Raw genomic sequence first — 19,179 nt, 5'->3', positions numbered from 1 at the left:
AAAATTGATTTATTTTGCTCTTGGATTATTGTTTGGATAGAGAGAGGCTCGTAAATCGAAGGAGAGGTGTGTTTCCCTTTTCGTGGCTCCTCCTTTTCTTGCCCCTCTGCATTTTTCTCTTTTGTCTTTCTATGTTCCATCACTTCAAACATAAATAAAAGCCTCTTCTTTTTTTCACCAATATATAGCTTCCTTCTTTTGTATGGTGTCATATTCACTTTGTGCTATTTGCTTCATCATTTATTATCACTCCCTTCACTTCACCCTTTCTAATCTATAGACTTCTCCTCCAAATGAGGATTCAATATCAACATGTCATTTTTGGTCAAAGACTTTGTTTCATTACCATTTCTCTTTTCTTTCTCATAATTTCAAGCTTCCCCCAAAAGGGACTTGTTGCTGAAGGTAACATGAACAATTTTTTAATCTTCCAAAATGTACAAACTAAAGAAATTCCATCTTCAACTAACATTTTCTTTTTTGTTTCTTTTGTTCTAACAGGTAGAAAGACTTTGAATCAGAATGGTTTTCACCAGGTAAATTTGGTTTAGTATAGTTCATGTTTAGATTCAGAATCACGATAATTCAGCGTAATTTTTACAGTGCTACCGTAAATTTGTCAAAGTCACCACTCATCCACATATACACTAATTACATTTAAAAATATTTATGTACTTCTAATTTTATTAATTAAAGTAATACTACAAAGTCAAATTCTTACTACCGAACCGCACTTTATTGATGTAGAAAGAATTTAATTTATGTTAATTTGTGCAGACATTAGGTGATAACAAGGTGATGGTGAGGAAACAGATAGGTTCAAGGCCACCAAGATGTGAAACAAGATGCAGATTCTGTGGACATTGTGAGGCTATTCAAGTTCCAACCAATCCTAGAGCACTTAATGGAAAGATTAACCCTTCAACTCTGTCTACAATTGCTTATTCTAGAAGACAAGATAATTCAAACTACAAGCCCATGAGTTGGAAATGCAAATGTGGGAACATTATTTTCAACCCTTGATTTCAAATTTGTTCCTTAATGTAGTTCATTTATATAATTAAGAGGATGTTAATCAATTTGTTAACTCTGTATATCAATATAGTATCTTTCTTTTTTTAAGTGTTTTTCTATTTTTAGTTTTTACCTAGCTATCAATGTCCTTTGTTTGAGTAACCACATAAAATTTCTACACCTTATCTGATCTTAAATATAAGTAAAATGTCAAATATATTTAGTTGTATGAATTGCGGCGGCTAATCATTATTGACCAACATGTAACTTGCAGTTTGGTAGTTGAGTTAGTTCTTTTGTTGCTCTAAACAGATTCTGCCAGCTTAAAAAAATAAAACAAGTGTGTTACCTTTTGTCATTAAAATTTCTTGGGGTCCCTGTATCTGAAACTTTTCTTTTTTTCAATTTCTTTTATGATATATCTACGTGACTAAAAAAGAGTAGTGCTATATTCAGCGAAATTTTCATTCACGAAACACATCGTGAAGTACGTTATGAGCATGCTAAATTTTCTAAACTGCTTTCCCCTTTGTCTTTGACGGAAATCATGGGGCGTATTTGTGATAATTAGCCAATAACTAGTTTCCACTTCATGTCGTGAAAGTATACGTGAAAATATTTTTCGCTGCATTCAGCATTGTCGTTAAAAAAATCATACATAATGCTAATGCGAAATCGATTCAATCGGAGAGTCACACTCTTAGTGTGTTCAAGGTCATTTGATTGAAATCGAACACTCGAAATTTAAAATTCGGTCAATAAAAAATTTGATTAGATAATTGAGATTTTCTTGCAGTCACTATTTATTTGTAGGGAATTTATTTCCCACGCTAACCTATTAAGAAACGAACTTAGCTCCCTTGCAATTAGAACTCCACCTTTGGAGTATTGGTGATTGTTCGATCGAATATTGGAGAGTCCAAATTTACGCTTGACATTTTGAATCACTAAATTTAAATTGCCAATACTTTTTGGATTGCCCGATTTTGATCACAACCGAACGATCATTAATGTGTCGAATGCGTAAATACATGATCAGACTACAAAGGAATCCAAATTCATTAAAAAAAAAACTGCTCAAATGACAGTAGAAGTGTATAATTGAAGATTACATTATTTGTTGAAAAGGATTTCACCTAAGAATAATCTTTTTAGAATTTTTTGATTGAGACATACTGTTAACAAGTAGTATTTAGCTAGAGAGCAAAAGCCTGCAACATGAAATCCAGAGGAAACAACAAATAATCTTGAAATGCTATGCTAGCCTCTGAATATTCTAGTTTTTAAATATTTTATTGTATTGGTATCACTCCAAAATATGAAAAGAGATTGATTCTCTTCTATTTGTCCTGAGGCATGAGGGAGTATTAAGTTGCTTCAATTAGATGTTTCATATGCTTTGTCCCATCCCATACCCTACCCCTAAAATATCAATCTCCACTAAAAATATTTTACAACAAAAGCATAATCACTTATCACTTAGTATGAACTAAAAGGCTTAAATGCAGTTTTATCCCCTATTTTGAATAAATCAAAATTCTACCCTTTATTTCACTAAAATAGTAATTAATTTCTCTCTGTAACTTCAAATTTAATGGAGTTTGATTTTGTGGAAAGCTAACTCGATTACGATAATTTTGGTACCAGTTTGGTGAATTATTGATCAAAATTTAGTTCTGTGCAAAGCTTTGAAGTTGAGGCTCAGAAGCAAACTGGTATCTCAATTTTGGTAACTCAATTTTGATCAATAATCCACCAAATTGATACCAAAATGACCGTAATTGAGTTAAATTTCCACATAATCAAACTCCACTAAATTTGTAGTTACAGAGAGAGATTAATTACCGTTTTAGTGAAATAAGGAGGTAAAATTCCGATTTATTCAAAATAAGAACGATAAAATTGCATTTAAGCCAAGAAAATTTAGACCTATCGCCACTCCCGTTAGTCTATCAATCATATCCGATTTGGCTTCATATATTAGACTAAATTTAGCAAGTACTAATAAGATAAGAAAAAATAGTATTTTTTGTGAATATCTATAACTACTTTTGACATTTTTTTTTAAGGAATAACTACTTTTTACATGAATAGCGATAAATAACGGACCTGGATTAGGTGCAGTCAGCACCCGTAACTATATGCATTAAGTATAATCATTGCTATTTAATCAAGATCGGATAGTTTAGATCTAAGATCAGAATTTTATGTTTTAAAAAATTAAAGTTGCATTTAAATTTGAGCGGTCAAATTTTAATCAAACGGCTATGATTCAGTGACTACACCTTGACTAGCTCCTAATCCATTTCCATAAATAACAACTTAAAAAGTTTTATAATGTGTTTGGGAGCGCACCGGTACTTAGATAGACAAAGCACAAACTAAATATTTGGCCACGCATACCGAATCTAAAAAATATAAAAGGATTATTGATATCAAATGTTCTGACTGAACTTATGATTTAATTTTTATTTATTTATGTGTGCGCCCTTAAATATAATTAATTTGAAATTGTGTCCGTAGAAAAGTTGCTATGTGTTTGGATTTACACATGTTGTGATACTCTTGGTATTGTAGACCAAATAAAATACTAACACAATGTTGAAGGTCACATTTGAGTTACAACTTTTGAGGGTTGAAAAAAAAATGATTAGTTATGAATGGCAATGACTGTTTGACTCTCTATACTGTGAGCTACACGCCAGAATATCACACTATATACATTGTGTAGTCAAATGGAAATTGGCACTGATAACTAGTCACTGAAGGGAACTGGTGGATGATATGATAATTGATATCAATGGCATGCGCATGGCTAAACTTATTTCATTGCCACTAGAAAATTGCCTTCACATTTTTTGCCAAAATCATGCTATTGAATTTGAAGTGAACTACTACTGTTTAAATGAAGAAAACTGAAGTTTTGTGATTTGTATTCAACATGACAAGACCATAGGAGTCAAATTGATGCAACACACTTTCCATTCAATAGTTAAGAAGGCAGGAGCTGTTTTGAGTATAGCAAAATCTGCGGGGGAGTTTTACAGGATTTACCTTCTTCATTTTAGGAGTTTGAAACGATGGAAGAGAACATAGTCATAGACTTCTATACTCATCATATATTCCTTGAATTCTTTTCTCAAATTAAAAAAAAAAAAAAAAAAAGAAAAGAAAACTTGTGACAAAGTTGGTAGATGATCAATAATTTATTATGAGGTGTGAGTATAGTATGATTTAAAGTGCGGGAAAAGAGGTCAATCCCTTAAATGAATCTCAGTTATTGACAAATAAATTGGTCAATGGTAGGAACTTTAAAGTATGTGATTAGAAGTTTAATTTTAGTATCTAGAGAAATTAGAAACATTTTGTGTTAATCCTTCAATTTAAAGGGGAAATGAATCCTAATTTTTAGAGTTCGACTAAAAGATAAATAAAACCTGAAAAATGAATTGTGTCAACATGGATTCAAACTCGAGTACTTCAAATTGATTGGTCATTCCCAAAGCTCGATATATCAAGAAATTGTCGATCGGGATAACTAGGTTCACTCACTGATAAGTTATCTAAAACACATAAATGAAATAGACTTGCATCATGTACGAGTTTGTTTTTCACCATTGGATCAATAAATCTCATCATATTTGATTTGAGTGATGAAATTTATTGATAGCATAATGCAAGACATTTAGACATGTCAACATATATCCTATAGAATTGGTCATCGTGTGTGTCTGAGATTTGCTATAGTATACACCCGCCGAAGGTGTGTTTTAGCAAATTACAACTAAAATATGGTTAAATACACCTTAAAAGTATGTTGCTAGTTAAAACACACCTTCATAAATACCAACGAATGTATTCTAACAAATCCCCGTGTGTGCGCGCGCTCGTGTGGAGTATATTAGAAAATTAAATGGATATCATTTTGAATATATCAATGAAGGTTGGTCCATTATAGATCAATGTTTTTTTGGGACCATACTATACTCCTACATGTTCTTTATTGAATATCCATCATCAGTACAATAATGGTTTAGTAATGTCAATTGATTTCAGGACTGATTGATTTGCACACAGGCATCTTTTTATATAAATGTAAGTTGCAACAGTATTGCCTTTTCAAAAATCCATTTGTCGTGAAGCAAACTAGAAACAAATGTACATAGATCATCAAAGTATCACCATAAATTTATCTTGTTTAAGACACAACATAAGGTTAAAATAAAGCTAATTCTATGACACCTATTGTATGGTATTTGAACAGTTTTATGATGACAAAATCATTATTAAAGTGGATGCAGAAAGAACAAATAATTAACTCAAAAAGATAACAGAAACAACAGAACCTTAAGATTAAAAGTGAATATGCATTGATCTAAACAATCTTAGAGAAGTTAATATCAAGGGGAAGAAGAATGTACATTGTAGCTAGCACTAGCAGTCACGTGAGGTATGAAACAATGAACCACACGAACACCATATCTATCTTAAGAGATAAACTAGATTTGAATCATTTGATAAAAGAGAATGTTTTGGTGCAAAGGTCAAGATAGACACAGAACAGAACTGAAAAGCTTTATTAGGGACCACATGAAGAAAAGGAACTGTGGAAGAAAGGGAACTGTGATTCCAATTCCCATAAACTTTTTGTGTGCTGTATATATCAGTAACATGGTTTTGAAATTGCCCCATCCCTCTGTGGTGGGCTCTGTCTGAACTACACAGCACTCATACTCAAGTTCCTATCAGATGCTGATGGCACTACTGAACCTCCACTAAGTTATAAAGCAAATGGTTTTATAACATATTTGTTTGTGCACGTTTTCACCACCAAATAGCAATACTGTATGTACATTTAGATAGACGGTAAGTTTGGCTAAATCAGAGTAACACCGTGATTTTGTTGAAGGTTCAAAATGTAACTTTTGTCAAAATCGCGCATTGTGATTATGCTAATAGCATCGAGACACTATATCTTCAGGCATTATTCTCACTCTGCAGATTTACTATAACACACTTAGCCTATGATCATCCAAATAAACCCTTTACCAAATACAACTTGGGCTTTATAATTCAAAGGAGACACTTTTCTCACCCTCAATATGATTTCGAGGAATCGGATTTGGTGCAATAACTGCGTTAGCGCAGTTACTATTCTCTGTGGTCCAATCCCAATCAAATGGTAGAGATTGTGTTAATGTGTTGAAAATGATGTTCAATTAAGACCGTCCGATCCCAAATCAACAAGTGAGACTAAGTACTTCGTTAAACTACGTGATAATCTATGACAGGAGATCTCAATCCTGATTTCGGATATAATATCCATAGAACACATACTTTGTGCCGTTCGAAAGTGTACTTCCAAAAATGTGTTATTTTTTAGAAGTATAAAGGGATGAAAAGTGGCCTATTTCATTTACTTAAAGAAACTACAGCAGGGGTATGATGTAACTTCATCCACCATAGGGAAGCTCAGAAAAGGCCTGAATCCATTATGAATTTATTGTAGACATTTACAAAAGACTAACTCAATGAATCAGGGCTGTGATCTCCAATCACACTGAAACTCTTGTAGACAGATATCATTTACTATCCCAAGTTATTCCATTATTTATTTTATTTACAATCTTCAAAGTCTTCTATAAATCTTAACAGAACCATGTTGGCCAACTCTGATATTTCTTTGTACATTTTTTAATGTGCCTAAGTTTGCCCTAGATATCCATTATCCAGCCTTGTTCACATTTTTTGGACGTAAATCAAGTATCATATGCGTGCAACTGCAGAGACTAATCTCTCGAGCCTAGTGGGACCCAAAATGGGCGGCAAACTCTCCCTAAGAGTTTTAACGTTGCCGCATGCCCAAGCTAGGGATCGAACCCAAAACCTTAGTTAAGTTAGAAAAGACTCGTGTCATCTCATCTAAACGCTCTAATGTAGCCTCGTTCACATTTTATTTTGATTTTATATGGTTTGAGCTCAGAGTTTGAAGCACTAAACTATAATAAGGGCAGCACAACTCAATAAGACTAGGAGGTATAGCACCGGTAAAAATTAGTACAGGAAGATCTAACTTCAATATCCATCAGACACATTGATTCTAAAGCACTTTTGAAACCTTATCCTCATAGCTAATTGTGAAATTGGACTCAAACAACAACCGTACATGGATCAAACGTCATAATGTTCAATCGTATACCACATTAATTTCTAGATATTTCTTAATAGTTTCTCGTATAGTTTTTTCTGGATCTTCCTCTACCACTAGCGATTTGACTATCCTCCATCCATTCTACTCTCATTACCACACATCTTTTCTACTATAAGTGCTACGCCAACTCTAATATTGTCATTTCTAATCCAATCTCGTCTAGTTTTACAACACACCAACACAACATCTTCATCTTTGCTACGCTTAATTTATTTTCGCGTTGATTTTTTACATCCCAACACTATCCCATACTATACAACACCAGTCTTAAAGTTGTCCAATAAAATTTTCTCGTTAACTTGAGCGGTACTTTCGTATCACATATAACACCTAAAACCTTCTTGTAAGGTCTACCCGGCTTAACTTCCTGCAATTTATTACGGGAGAATGATGCATTTACTAAGAGACTCTACAAGGGTTTGCATGCAATAAGACACATAAGCATAGGCAATGCATGCCAATACAAAAGAAGCATGATTACTTTGGAATTATTGATCGTGCATTGGCGTTTCCATGTGGAAAGGGGACTACACTTAAACAAGCTTCCTGGATTTAAATTGTTTTTTCCTAAGTAGTCAAGGAATTCCAAAAGGAGAGAATTCTAAGTAGTTTTACCTATAAACCACTAACAATCCATTTGGCCATTCATCTTTATAATATACAAAAACACAGAATAATCATAACCAGATTGACAATGTAAAGAAGCAAGAACAAGAAATGAATGGTAATGTCAGACTGCTTTGATTTATCTTTCACATTCACTTTGTTAATACAAATTCTGTTTTTATTTGATTTCATTCCTACTAGAAAATGGCGACATGTGTTCACAAGCTGCTTTAAGTTGTTTCATTAATTTAAAATACACTAGAGAGTAACAGAGAACAGAAAATTTTGGCCTCAGATTCACTTGCACTATTTTCACCAAATCACTCAAGCTCCCACTTGCACCATTTTTTTAATCCTCCTCAACAAACAAAAGCCCAATGCTATTCTTGTACTTCATAAACATCATTGATTGGAGACTTCATAGATGAAGGAATAACATTCTCCAAAATACCATACTGTCCCATAACACCAAAGCATTCCCAGTTAGCTTCCGCGCTTGCTGCACTCTGTTAGGATGTAGAATAAAGAGTAATTAAAGTAATTAGAGCAGTTAGTTAGTTAGAGGAATATGTTGTATAAATAGTAAGATACAAAGATAGAGAGAAAACGTTTAGTGTTGTAAACATCTAGTAATAGAGCAGTGAAGAGGAAACCCTTGGAGGTAGGACTGTGCATGGTTAACCAAACCACAGAAATCAATCAACTTTTTGGTTCAGGTTTGATAAACCGAATCGGTATTATAGAAAACCATACTCGATGTGTGAAACAGCTTCAAACCGGTTTGGACCCAGTTCAGAACCAGTTTTTGATTAAAACATGGTTTCCAATCCAATGATTTCTCTGTTACTTTCAGACTCCATCAACGGTTCAGAACTAAGTATCTATGACACTGCCTTTGTTTCCAATTTCCCGGCAACTGCAGATTTCTTCTAAAAGAGAAATGACAAGAAAGGGATGCTGTCATTTCCAGATGGCGGAAAACAGCGGTTTATTCAAATTCCACTGTGCAACAGTGCTATAGCACCGTTGTAGCTGCTATTTCACAATGTTTTGTACTAAACAGTGCCTCGTGTGACAACAACGATTTGTTCAAATTCCTCTGTGCAATAGTGCCACTATTTAACAAAACTGCGCGAAAGGGAACAAATTAGATGAAGCACTGGCGCAGGTGGGAGTGACATGATGGCGGCTGAGAGCATATTATGTGCCTTTTGGAGAGTACAGTAGGTTTTGTCTTTTGGGTATTGGTTTTTAATCTGCGTACTGGTTATTTGTGGTTTAAATGGAAAGAGACTGGGCCAGTTTATATGAAAAACAATTTGGGCTTTTTAAATAGGTGCACCGGGTTTTGTAAAATGGTTCTTGTGGACCAGTTTTTTTGCATATCCCTATTTCGAAGAGAGATATACTCTCCTCCAAGGGTTTCCCCTTTCTACAACATAGTCACTGCTCTATTACTAAATGTTTAGGTCTCATTTACAATATGAACACATCTAAAGTTTTCATTTTATAAAATGCATGTTCATTTTAAATTGTCAAAAGACTCGTGTAGTGAATACATGAGATATAGAGAAGGTAGAAAGCAAACTAGGAAGAATGCATTTTCAAAAATAATGAAAAACAATGTTTTGGCATTTTCAAACTAAATGCTTTATCTGTTTTCAAAAATTGTAAAAGAAGATGGTGAGGAAAGTATTTCTTACGATTATTAGTTGAAGTGAAAATAAAAACATGAAACAAGGGAAGTACATGGGCCCTTACAATCTCCTCGAGGGTTTGCCTTCTACAACACAGTCACTTCTCTATTTATAAATGTTTACAATACTAAATGCTTCCTCTCTATCTTTGTATCCACCTATTTATACAAAATACTCCTCTAACTAACTAACTAACTAACTGCTCTAACTAGTCTTACACTCTTACTGCTCTAGTTCCCCTATATTCTATATCATCACACACTCAAACTTCTGTCTGTCAATGTCCACCAACTACGGTCTATGCCAAAGATAGACAACAAATATATTACCTAAAAGCTTTTACACTATCAACATGCCACCATTTTTTATACATGCCTCACAGAAAGGAAAAATAAAAACTCTAGAAACTGCACTCTCTCACACACAGAAAACAATTCACGGTGCATTGAAGAGTTTCAAAATACAGAAAACATTTCGTAGATATTGACTAAAATGAGCCGAACAGCAGGGTATTTATTTATAATTCACTGATTTGTTCACTTATTTTATCTGATATGTAGATAACAATTGAACAGAATGAAAAATTGAATTAACGAGAAAACAAGAATACACCATATGTAATGGGGAATACATCTTCCAAATTCAGCAAGGCACAAAGCAAACAAACTAAAAGAAAACTTGACAATAGGTTATTAACATGAGTTTTTATTCAGTTCTGTCATCACAACTTAATTTAGGTAACTTATTATTATACATAACCATATATGAGCATGCTTCATCCTAAAATACTACTACAGGTAATTTCAAAACAACTCAAAAAGGCAGCCAAAAACTGACCAATAATCAGTGCTGCGACCATTGAATATCCTTGATGTTGATACCTTCCTTCACCATTTCATAAAGTGGACTCATTTCCCTCAACTTCTCGACTTGATGAACTGTGAGATGAATCGCCCTGTCAATTTCCTCCTCAGTAGTGAACCTCCCAATACCAAACCTAATAGAAGTATGAGCCATATCCTCTTCCACTCCCAACGCCCTCAAAACATAAGAAGGCTCTAAACTAGCACTAGTACAAGCACTACCACTAGAAACAGCAACCTCCTTCAATCCCATAAGCAAACTCTCCCCTTCAACATAAGCAAACGACAAATTAAGATTCCCAACATATCGACTTTCCATACTCCCATTCACCTCAACCCCATCAAGCTTACTTCTAATCCCATTAAGTAACCTCTGTTGCAACGCCGAAATCCTCTTCTCATCATATTCCATCTCCTTCATAGCAACCTCACAAGCAGCACCCATCCCAACAACCAAAGGAGTAGGCAAAGTCCCACTCCTGATCCCTCTCTCTTGTCCACCACCATTCATCTGCGGCTCAACACGAATCCTAGGCCTCCGTCTAAGATACAACGCTCCAATCCCTTTCGGCGCATAAATCTTATGACCACTCAATGACATCAAACTCACATTCCACTTATCAACATCAATAACAATCTTCCCTAAAGCCTGAGCTGCATCAGTATGAAAAGGAACATTAAACTCCTTACAAATTTTCCCAATTTCTTCCATAGGTTGAACAACACCAATCTCATTATTCACAGCCATAATAGAAACAAGTCCAGTATCCGGCCTAATAGCCGATTTCAACTTCTCCAAATCAACCAACCCATCCTTCTCAACAGGAAGATAAGTAACATCAAAACCCTCTTGTTGAAGATGCCGACACGAATCAAGCACACACTTATGCTCAGTTTGCAAAGTTATCACATGTTTTTTCTTCTCCTTATAAAAATGCATAACACCCTTAATTGAAATATTATTCGATTCAGTAGCACCAGATGTAAAAACAATTTCTTTAGGGGAAGCATTGATCAACGAAGCAACCTGCGAACGAGCGTGTTCGACGGCGTTATCGGATTCCCAACCGTAAAAATGGGTACGAGAGTGAGGGTTTCCGTACCGTGAGAGATAGAAAGGGAGCATAGCGTCGAGGACACGTGGGTCGACAGGTGATGTTGCTTGAACATCGAGGTAAAGTGGTCTGCCGGCGATTTTGACACCTTTCATGGTGATTCCGGAGGTGGTTTCTTCATGGTTTTGAGGGGGGTCTGATAAGGCTTCTGCCGCCGCTGTGGAAAACGGTTGGCGGCGGAGGAGATTGGGTTTTTTGGTGAGGTGGTTACGGAGGATTGAAGTGAGTAACTTTGAAGTCATTTGAGAAAGTTAGGTTTGATTTGGGAAATTGGAAGTGAGAAAGAGTGGATTTTTTTGGTTGAAGAAGAAGAATGAGCAATGAGGAACAAGGGTTTCCCAAGTTTGAGGGATTTTGATTAAATTAGGTTTTTGTTTTTTTAATAAAACTAGTCCCACACCCGTGCGATGCACAGGTGTTATGTGGTATTTTATATTATAATGTTGAAAAATTATTCGTATAAATTGTAACAATAAGTATTATAAAATGAAAATAATAATAATAATAATAATAATAATAATATAAAAGTGATGTACTTATCACTTCCTCCAACCAATATATATACCTATATGTATAGAGAATGAGTGCGGACCATCAAAATTGAATGATTTTTTTTTTTGTGGGGTGCGCCAGCCAATGCAATAGTGCAACGCATAGGCGACACACTAAAATTGAATGAAATATGATAATGATAATGGTTATTATATATTTCAATCCCATAACCTAACTTTTTGCATAACCTTCACTCTTCTCTAAAATTATAATGTAATTAAGTCAATAATGTATACACTCTTCGTATATTTTTGTGTGACTAAATTATAAACTCTTTGTTGTTTCTATGAAAACGGTTGACATTTAAATGGGATAAATGTTGAAAGAGAATCCAACTATGTTCATCTTCATTGTCACTAAGAAATGTTATAATAATGTAGAAAAGTGTAACATCTTGTGACATCAATTTTTGGATAATTGGAGAGGTATAATTCAATAATAATGTAGAAAATTGTAACATCTTGTGACATCAATTTTTGGATAATTGAAGAAACATGATTCTTTATTATTTATTATGAGATTGATATAATATAAAAAAAAAATAGAGATGAGAATGATATAATATAAGGAAGTGATGTGGAAACAAAAAAAAAGAGATGAAAATGATATAATATAAGGAAGTGATGTGGCATTATTGTGTGATTTAATTGGATGTAAGTGGGTGATGTGGATTAGGGTTAAGATGGATAGTAGGAGAACTATCTAGGAATTATATATATAGATCAGTTGTGTTGTTGTCGTACTTAAGACCAACAAAATTAAATTGATGGATAATTTTTCGACGCGTCTATGGACTTAAAACCGTGAGATATATATATATATATTTTTTAATAAACAAAATGAAAAAGTCATTGAAAGTCACACATATAAAATGTAGTGATCGATTCACCAAAAAAAAAAAAATGTAGTGACCGGAATTCGAACACCGAACCCAATGTCCGATACGAATAATTTCGACATTTCTGTCAGCTGAACTTGGATTTGTGGACACGAGATATACTCATTCTTTCTAGCTCTATCGTATAAATGAAATTAACACTAATGTTTTGTTTAAGCATTTCATAAAAAATAGCGGATAGTTGATAAGTTAGTTTATAACGAATGAATTTACATGAGAAAAAACCAATAAGAACAAACCAAACGAGTGGATTTACATATGGTACCTACAATAAACTTGTAACAAATTTTTGAATTTGCACATGTGGATTTACATATAGCTTATTCTCATTGGTTGATGAGTATATACCCTCAATTTATGAAAGTGTAGATTAGAAAAAACCATGAATTTATAATGAATAGTTTATAAGTTAGTTTTTATTTTATAGCGGATAAGTTAACTTATTAAATTTGTAATGTTTGGTAAAATTAACGGTTGAATTATTTTATTAGTATGAATTGACATAACAAATATGTTTAATTAATATTTAATTTTTTTCAAGTAAGATGTCAAAGGTAAAATTGAAATGAAAAATGATCAGCTATAAGCTCAGAAGCAACTTGAAACAGCGTTTGAAAATAAGCTATAAATTAGTAAAATAAGCTATAAACTCTTTCTGTATATGTTTAATAAACAGTGTTTTTTTGTCATATGAGCTTATAAGTTTTTTTTTTTACGAAACAAAGCCTAAGACAGATATCATATTTAGGATTTTTTTTTTATAAATTAAAAGAAACTAACATCATCTAATTGTGTTTTTGAGGATCATAATGTTAAATAAATTAGTTTTTACAATTACACGCAGAAAATCCAATTTATACAACAACAAAAAAAAGGGGGGTTTGGAGTGGATTATCTTTAGGTGGTGAATGGTGCTTAATAGCGGCAGAGACCGGAGTCTGATGGAAAGATCGTTGATAGCAAAGATTAGATGTCTCTTGACTTTGGATTGGAATTGGTGGTAAAAATAGTAATCTTTCCATTTATCATTGGATGTCTCTTGAAAAATAGTAACCTTTCCATATCACCATTGGCTAATTATGGAGTTTCTTTAGATGAAAACATGTTGTTTTTTGAGGTTTGTCTGCATCAGTTTAGTCATTTGTTAGTAGCTTGTGTTATGGGAATTTTTGTTCTCCTTTTGATTTCTTTGTAATTCTATTAATGATGATATAAAACTCTTACTTAATTAGCATGAATAAAATCAACCAAGATCCTCTTCATGTACCAAAAACAGAAAAGAAAAAAAAATCAACCAAAATTTGTGAATCACTTTCAAATATGATGTTATCCCATCAATTTGTAAATGAAATTGCTTCAAGAAGGGTTGTTCCTTCTCCTTCAATAATGGCTTGACATTTATCCATTTAGTTTGTTCCTTCAAAAACTTGCTTATTGCATTCTTGGAACATCATGTTAAAGATGTGATACTTTCCTCCACGAAAAAGCCTGGATCAATGTTGCATTTGATCCACCCCGTCCCTTGAGCTGGTTTTTAACTCATTAAATTGTGCGACATCATTTTTATTTTTTAATAAAACTAATTTTTTTTAATCAAGAGAAGCCCATTAGATCCTGAACTGGGCCAAAATTACAATGGTGGTTTCAAAAATTTCTCATCCCACCCACTATAGTTCTCCTCTACCCCCCATTTTTTCATTTTTGCCCTTGGTTAACAAATTCGTAATGCGTTTTCCGAATTTTTTTGCCTTTGAAAACAACTTCGAAATGTGTTTTCCGAATTTTTTTTTCAAATTTGAACTAGAAAAAATTCGATCTTCCGATGAGCAACCCATGTATATTCTTCGATCTTCCGTATAATCTTTCACCTAAAAAAAAAAAAAAAGAATTCCATTTATCAAGAGTTGTCCCTAATCTAATTCTTTCAGATTAAGAAAATGGTGATGGAAAGGTGAAGATTTTTTGCATAATATTGGGGGTGATATTGAACATTAAAGAAAACTTCAGGAAAAAAAGTGTGAAAAAATCTCTAGGGATTAAAATGAAAATTCTGAAAAATTATAGGAACCAAAAACATATTTAACAAAAAAAAATCATAAAAGGAAAAATTGAACACCAGTCAGTCAGAGAAAAAAAAAAAAAAAAAAAGGAAAAATTGAAATGGAAAGAAGTTGTATAAATGTAAAATTATAATAAATTTAGGATAAATAGGGTTTTACCCCCTGCAAAATAAGCTAATTTTGCATTACCCCCCTGCAAAAAAAAAACTTGGGATTACCCCCCTATAATATGAAGATTCTCTCTTTTTACCCCCTGCTTGACAACTTGGCATAGAATCTTTATTTTTTATGAGGTGGCATGCATATGTGGCATTTATTCATTTTTTATTTTTTTAAATTTGCACATGTCATTTTTATTATTAAATAAACTAAAAATTAAAAAAATAATAATAAATTCTTTTCTAATTTTCCCTTCATCCCTACCATGATAACTTTCATCATTCAACAAGAACAACATCAACACCACCAAGAACAACAACAACATCAACAAAATCATCAACACCACCAAGAAACATAATCATAAATTTCTTTTGTTCTTCTATTCTTCATCTCTTTGCAACAACCCAATTTCTTCCTAACCCAAAAACATAATTCTTCTTCCCAATTCTTCATCCCATCAATTCAATCCCTAACCCATAAATTCAAAAACCCAGTTTCTGCCTTTATAGGAAATCCGGTTCCTAGTTCATGCCTTTGTTCTTCATCAATCATTTGTTTCGACGAATTCGGCGGAGTGATTCGGCGGATTTCTAGGTTTTATTTTAGAGAAAAAGGATTCTGGGATTCTGAGTTTGTGTTAGAGAAAAAATAATTTTGGGTTTTGAGAAGAAGAATGAGAAGGAGAAAGATTTGTGTTATGTTACAGGAAAAGATTGTGAGTTTTTTTTTTTTTTTTTTTTTTTGCGTTTGAAACAATGGATTAACATATCTTTTTGAATTAACATATTTTATTTTTAATAATTTTTTTTGACACAATATTTTTTATTTTTTTAAAAACTAATTAAGTGGAATTTTTTAAATATTTGTCACCAATTTATTTAATAATAAAAATGACATGTGCAAATTAAAAAAATAAAAATAAAATAAATGCCACATATGCATGCCACCTCATAAAAAATAAAGATTTTATGCCAAGTTGTCAAGTAGGGGGTAAAAAGAGAGAATCTTCATATTGCAGGGGGGTAATCCCAAGTTTTTTTTTTGCAGAGGGTAATACAAAATTGGCTTATTTTGCAGGGGGTAAAACTCTATTTACCCATAAATTTAAATGGAAAGTGAACATATATTATCTCGATGAGTGAATTGAAATCAATGCTTTAGAAATTGAATCAAATTGAATGGTTTAAATTTTAATTGACGTTAGTCAACATGTGATATCACTAATATGAAGATAAAATTAAAATTTAGAAGTAAAAGAACTGTTACTTCCGTCTCAATTTGATTGACACAGTTGATTGTTATGCACTATTTACACATGTTGTTTTGACTTTATTTTTCTACTAATAAACAAAAACAAATATTAGCATATAAGATGTTGTTTGATTCGTCTCGATAAGTATTCGGCATGCGTGAAACAGTCAACTATATCAATCAAATTAGGACGGAGGGACTACCTATTTAAGAGATACCTCTTTCTATTGAAAACTTATTACAGTATATAAAAAAATGATAGTAAGAGTTTATGTTTGTAAAAAAAAAGTAAAAGAACTAAATAAAATAGTGAAACAAAAATTATACATTTAAGCCAAGTGTGTCAGCAGTTGTCACTTAGCATAAATTGGGCACCATTTTCTGTTGGTCGGTAGTCAAACTCCATGTTTTGCATGACTGAATTTGCACAAAATCGATCTTCTAGAAATAAACTTAATAACCCCAAATTGGACTAAACTTAATAACCCCTCTAAACTGCTTCGGTAATTAACGTAAGGCAAAACTAAACGAGTTACATTACATTGTACTGTACAATTATATATGGTTCAACAAGTTTGACAAGTTAGAAACTGAAACTCATACATCCATGTAAATTGCTTTGATTCCATTCTCTTTTCATGGCAGAAAATGAGGAATTCCGTTTCCAAAAGGAAATAAATAGTAATAAATACAATGAACTATTTTTGAGACAAAAATACATTCAACTATTGTTGATGAAATCTAATGTCATTGCATAATCTCCAAATAGCTTAAACACAAACCACCCAAATTAAATTGAACTTTTCTTCCTCCATATATATTCCACAAAACTTTGTCCACTAAATTATAAACATGATCTAATAATAGAGAAAGCAGTAATAAAATCTAATCAATACAAACAAATTTCCCAACAAATCTTCAAAGTTTGCACATAATTTTTTTTTATTGAATACCAACTCACACAACCGCTAGTTACACTAAAACTTTGATTCATTCAACAAAATTCATGAATTCACCTCATATTATTTACCTTTTTTAATGATTTTAATAAGTTCCACCCAAAGATAAACAAATACAATTAAAAAAATTGACATTTTTGACCAAATTAAAAAATTCAACTCAACCATTAATTATATAAATTAAAATAATAATCAATTTATTGTATGAATGTAGTCATATAAAAAAAAAACTACAAAATATGTGTTGCCAAAGCCAAACACCAATCCATTTTGCCCCACAATTTTGTTTTCTACCAAAATCGAATATCATCTTTTTATATTCTACTACTAATATACTATTACTACTACTACTACTATTAGTTTAATTACAAAAAAAAATATTCACAAAATAAATAAATAAAGTATGGTGACCTCTAATTTGACTAACAAGTCACAAAATGCCACACGCTCATCGCTTATTCTTATTGACGCCGACAACGGCGGTGGCGGCGGCATCTTCTTCTTCCGATTCAAAATCCAAATCCAACCATGATTTTCCTACATCAACCCCAAGAGAGTACACCACATCTTCCGTGCTCCATCCCGCACGCAATAATGTCAATGCCAAAACACTCACGTGCTCCTCACGCTTCTCTTTTTCTTCATCATCTTCATTCATCATCATTTCACGTATCTCTTCTTCTTTCCAACCACCTTCCCTCAACCTCCGCAAAACACCATCCATACACCCACCAAATTCTCTCTTCCGATCATCCCACCACCACTTCCACCCTCTCTCCCCTCTCCCATCCGCCACCTCCGACCATACCTCAATCCTCCTCGCCTCCCTCGCCGCCCAAACCGGATCCATCTCATCCTCATTCTCAATGCTTTTCAAAAAACCCGAATCCCGAAAAAATCCAACAACATCATTACTCACCAATCTAACATCACCACCATGATCAATGTAAAAAACAGGATTCCCAACAAAATTAGGAGAACAACTTATATAACAATGCCGAAAGACCGGAACAAGCTGCGGAGCATCAGATAAAATCTTCTCCGCAGCTGATACTGGATCTTTCGGGAGTGGACCCCAGGAAGGATGCCAGAAACGGTTATTTTTAACACGTCTTAGTATGGATGAAACTGGAAGATTAAGAAGAATTTTGATTTGTTGTTTTGATGAAGAACGCCAATTGGGAAAACCTGGTGAGATTGGAAGACCTTGTTGGAGAATTGTTCGAAGGTCAGGTGGGAAATTGAGATTGAATTTTGATTTGAGAAGTGAGAATTCCGATTCGGTAAGTCCTTTTTCGATTATGATGTTGGATGATTTGAGATGTTGGATTAGGTTGTTTGCATATGTTGTGAATGAGAAACATATTCTTCGTTTTGGTCTAGGTGGTTTTGACGAAATTGATGATGATTTTGTTGTTGTTGTTGTTTGATTGTGATTGAAGGTGGTGGTGGTGGTCATTGTTGAAAGATGAGATGAGTGATGGCGTTACTAGTTACGTTACGTAGTAATCACATCTCACATTAGTAATGTGTGTTTGGGAGAGAGAATAATGAGGTGTTTGTTGTGTACTTATAATTAAGATTTAGATTTAGAGAGAGAAGGTGTGTGTTTATTATGTGTTTGACTTTGAATAGGATTGTTACTCATATCTGTTTGATAAAACAATATGATAAAATAAAAAAATTTATATGGTAGTGTTTGTTTTTTTCAATGATTTGTTTGGATAGTAAAAGAAAGTTTAAAAGGAAATATTCAATCCATTTATAAAAGAAAAAACAATTGTTTTATTGTTT

At 33.1% G+C, this 19,179-nt stretch overlaps 3 protein-coding genes across 3 annotated transcripts; 1 reads left to right on the top strand and 2 right to left on the bottom strand.

Moving 5' to 3' along the window:
- Window positions 1-43: 43 nt before the first annotated feature.
- Window positions 44-1,175, top strand: LOC123909416 (EPIDERMAL PATTERNING FACTOR-like protein 2). Its single transcript, XM_045960250.1, has 3 exons — window positions 44-405; window positions 502-536; window positions 778-1,175. Exons 1-3 carry the CDS (start codon window positions 294-296, stop codon window positions 1,021-1,023), a joined length of 393 nt encoding a protein of 130 aa, XP_045816206.1. The 5' UTR covers window positions 44-293; the 3' UTR covers window positions 1,024-1,175.
- A 6,768-nt stretch (window positions 1,176-7,943) lies between these two features.
- On the bottom strand, window positions 7,944-11,888 carry LOC123908426 (cysteine desulfurase, mitochondrial-like). The gene is made up of 2 exons (XM_045959054.1): window positions 10,366-11,888; window positions 7,944-8,337 (listed from the first exon to the last, which is right to left on the bottom strand). Exon 1 carries the CDS (start codon window positions 11,746-11,748, stop codon window positions 10,372-10,374), a length of 1,377 nt encoding a protein of 458 aa, XP_045815010.1. The 5' UTR covers window positions 11,749-11,888; the 3' UTR covers window positions 7,944-8,337; window positions 10,366-10,371.
- A 5,686-nt stretch (window positions 11,889-17,574) lies between these two features.
- Window positions 17,575-18,952, bottom strand: LOC123909492. The gene has a single exon (XM_045960334.1). It carries the CDS (start codon window positions 18,842-18,844, stop codon window positions 17,834-17,836), a length of 1,011 nt encoding a protein of 336 aa, XP_045816290.1. The 5' UTR covers window positions 18,845-18,952; the 3' UTR covers window positions 17,575-17,833.
- Between the last annotated feature and the right edge of the window lie 227 nt (window positions 18,953-19,179).

The sequence above is a fragment of the Trifolium pratense genome, linkage group LG2 (assembly GCF_020283565.1).
Source record: "Trifolium pratense cultivar HEN17-A07 linkage group LG2, ARS_RC_1.1, whole genome shotgun sequence".
In the NCBI taxonomy this organism is placed as follows: domain Eukaryota; kingdom Viridiplantae; phylum Streptophyta; class Magnoliopsida; order Fabales; family Fabaceae; genus Trifolium; species Trifolium pratense.
This window is presented reverse-complemented; position numbering and strand designations above follow the sequence as displayed.

Excerpts from the sequence above, each read along its gene's own strand:
- LOC123909416 (XM_045960250.1), top strand. The coding sequence starts at position 294 with ATGAGGATTCAATATCAACATGTCATTTTTGGTCAAAGACTTTGTTTC. Across the intron at positions 406-501 it reads AAAGGGACTTGTTGCTGAAG|GTAGAAAGACTTTGAATCAG; the intron begins GTAACATGAACA and ends TTGTTCTAACAG. Across the intron at positions 537-777 it reads ATCAGAATGGTTTTCACCAG|ACATTAGGTGATAACAAGGT; the intron begins GTAAATTTGGTT and ends TAATTTGTGCAG.
- LOC123908426 (XM_045959054.1), bottom strand. The coding sequence starts at position 11,748 with ATGACTTCAAAGTTACTCACTTCAATCCTCCGTAACCACCTCACCAAA.
- LOC123909492 (XM_045960334.1), bottom strand. The coding sequence starts at position 18,844 with ATGACCACCACCACCACCTTCAATCACAATCAAACAACAACAACAACA.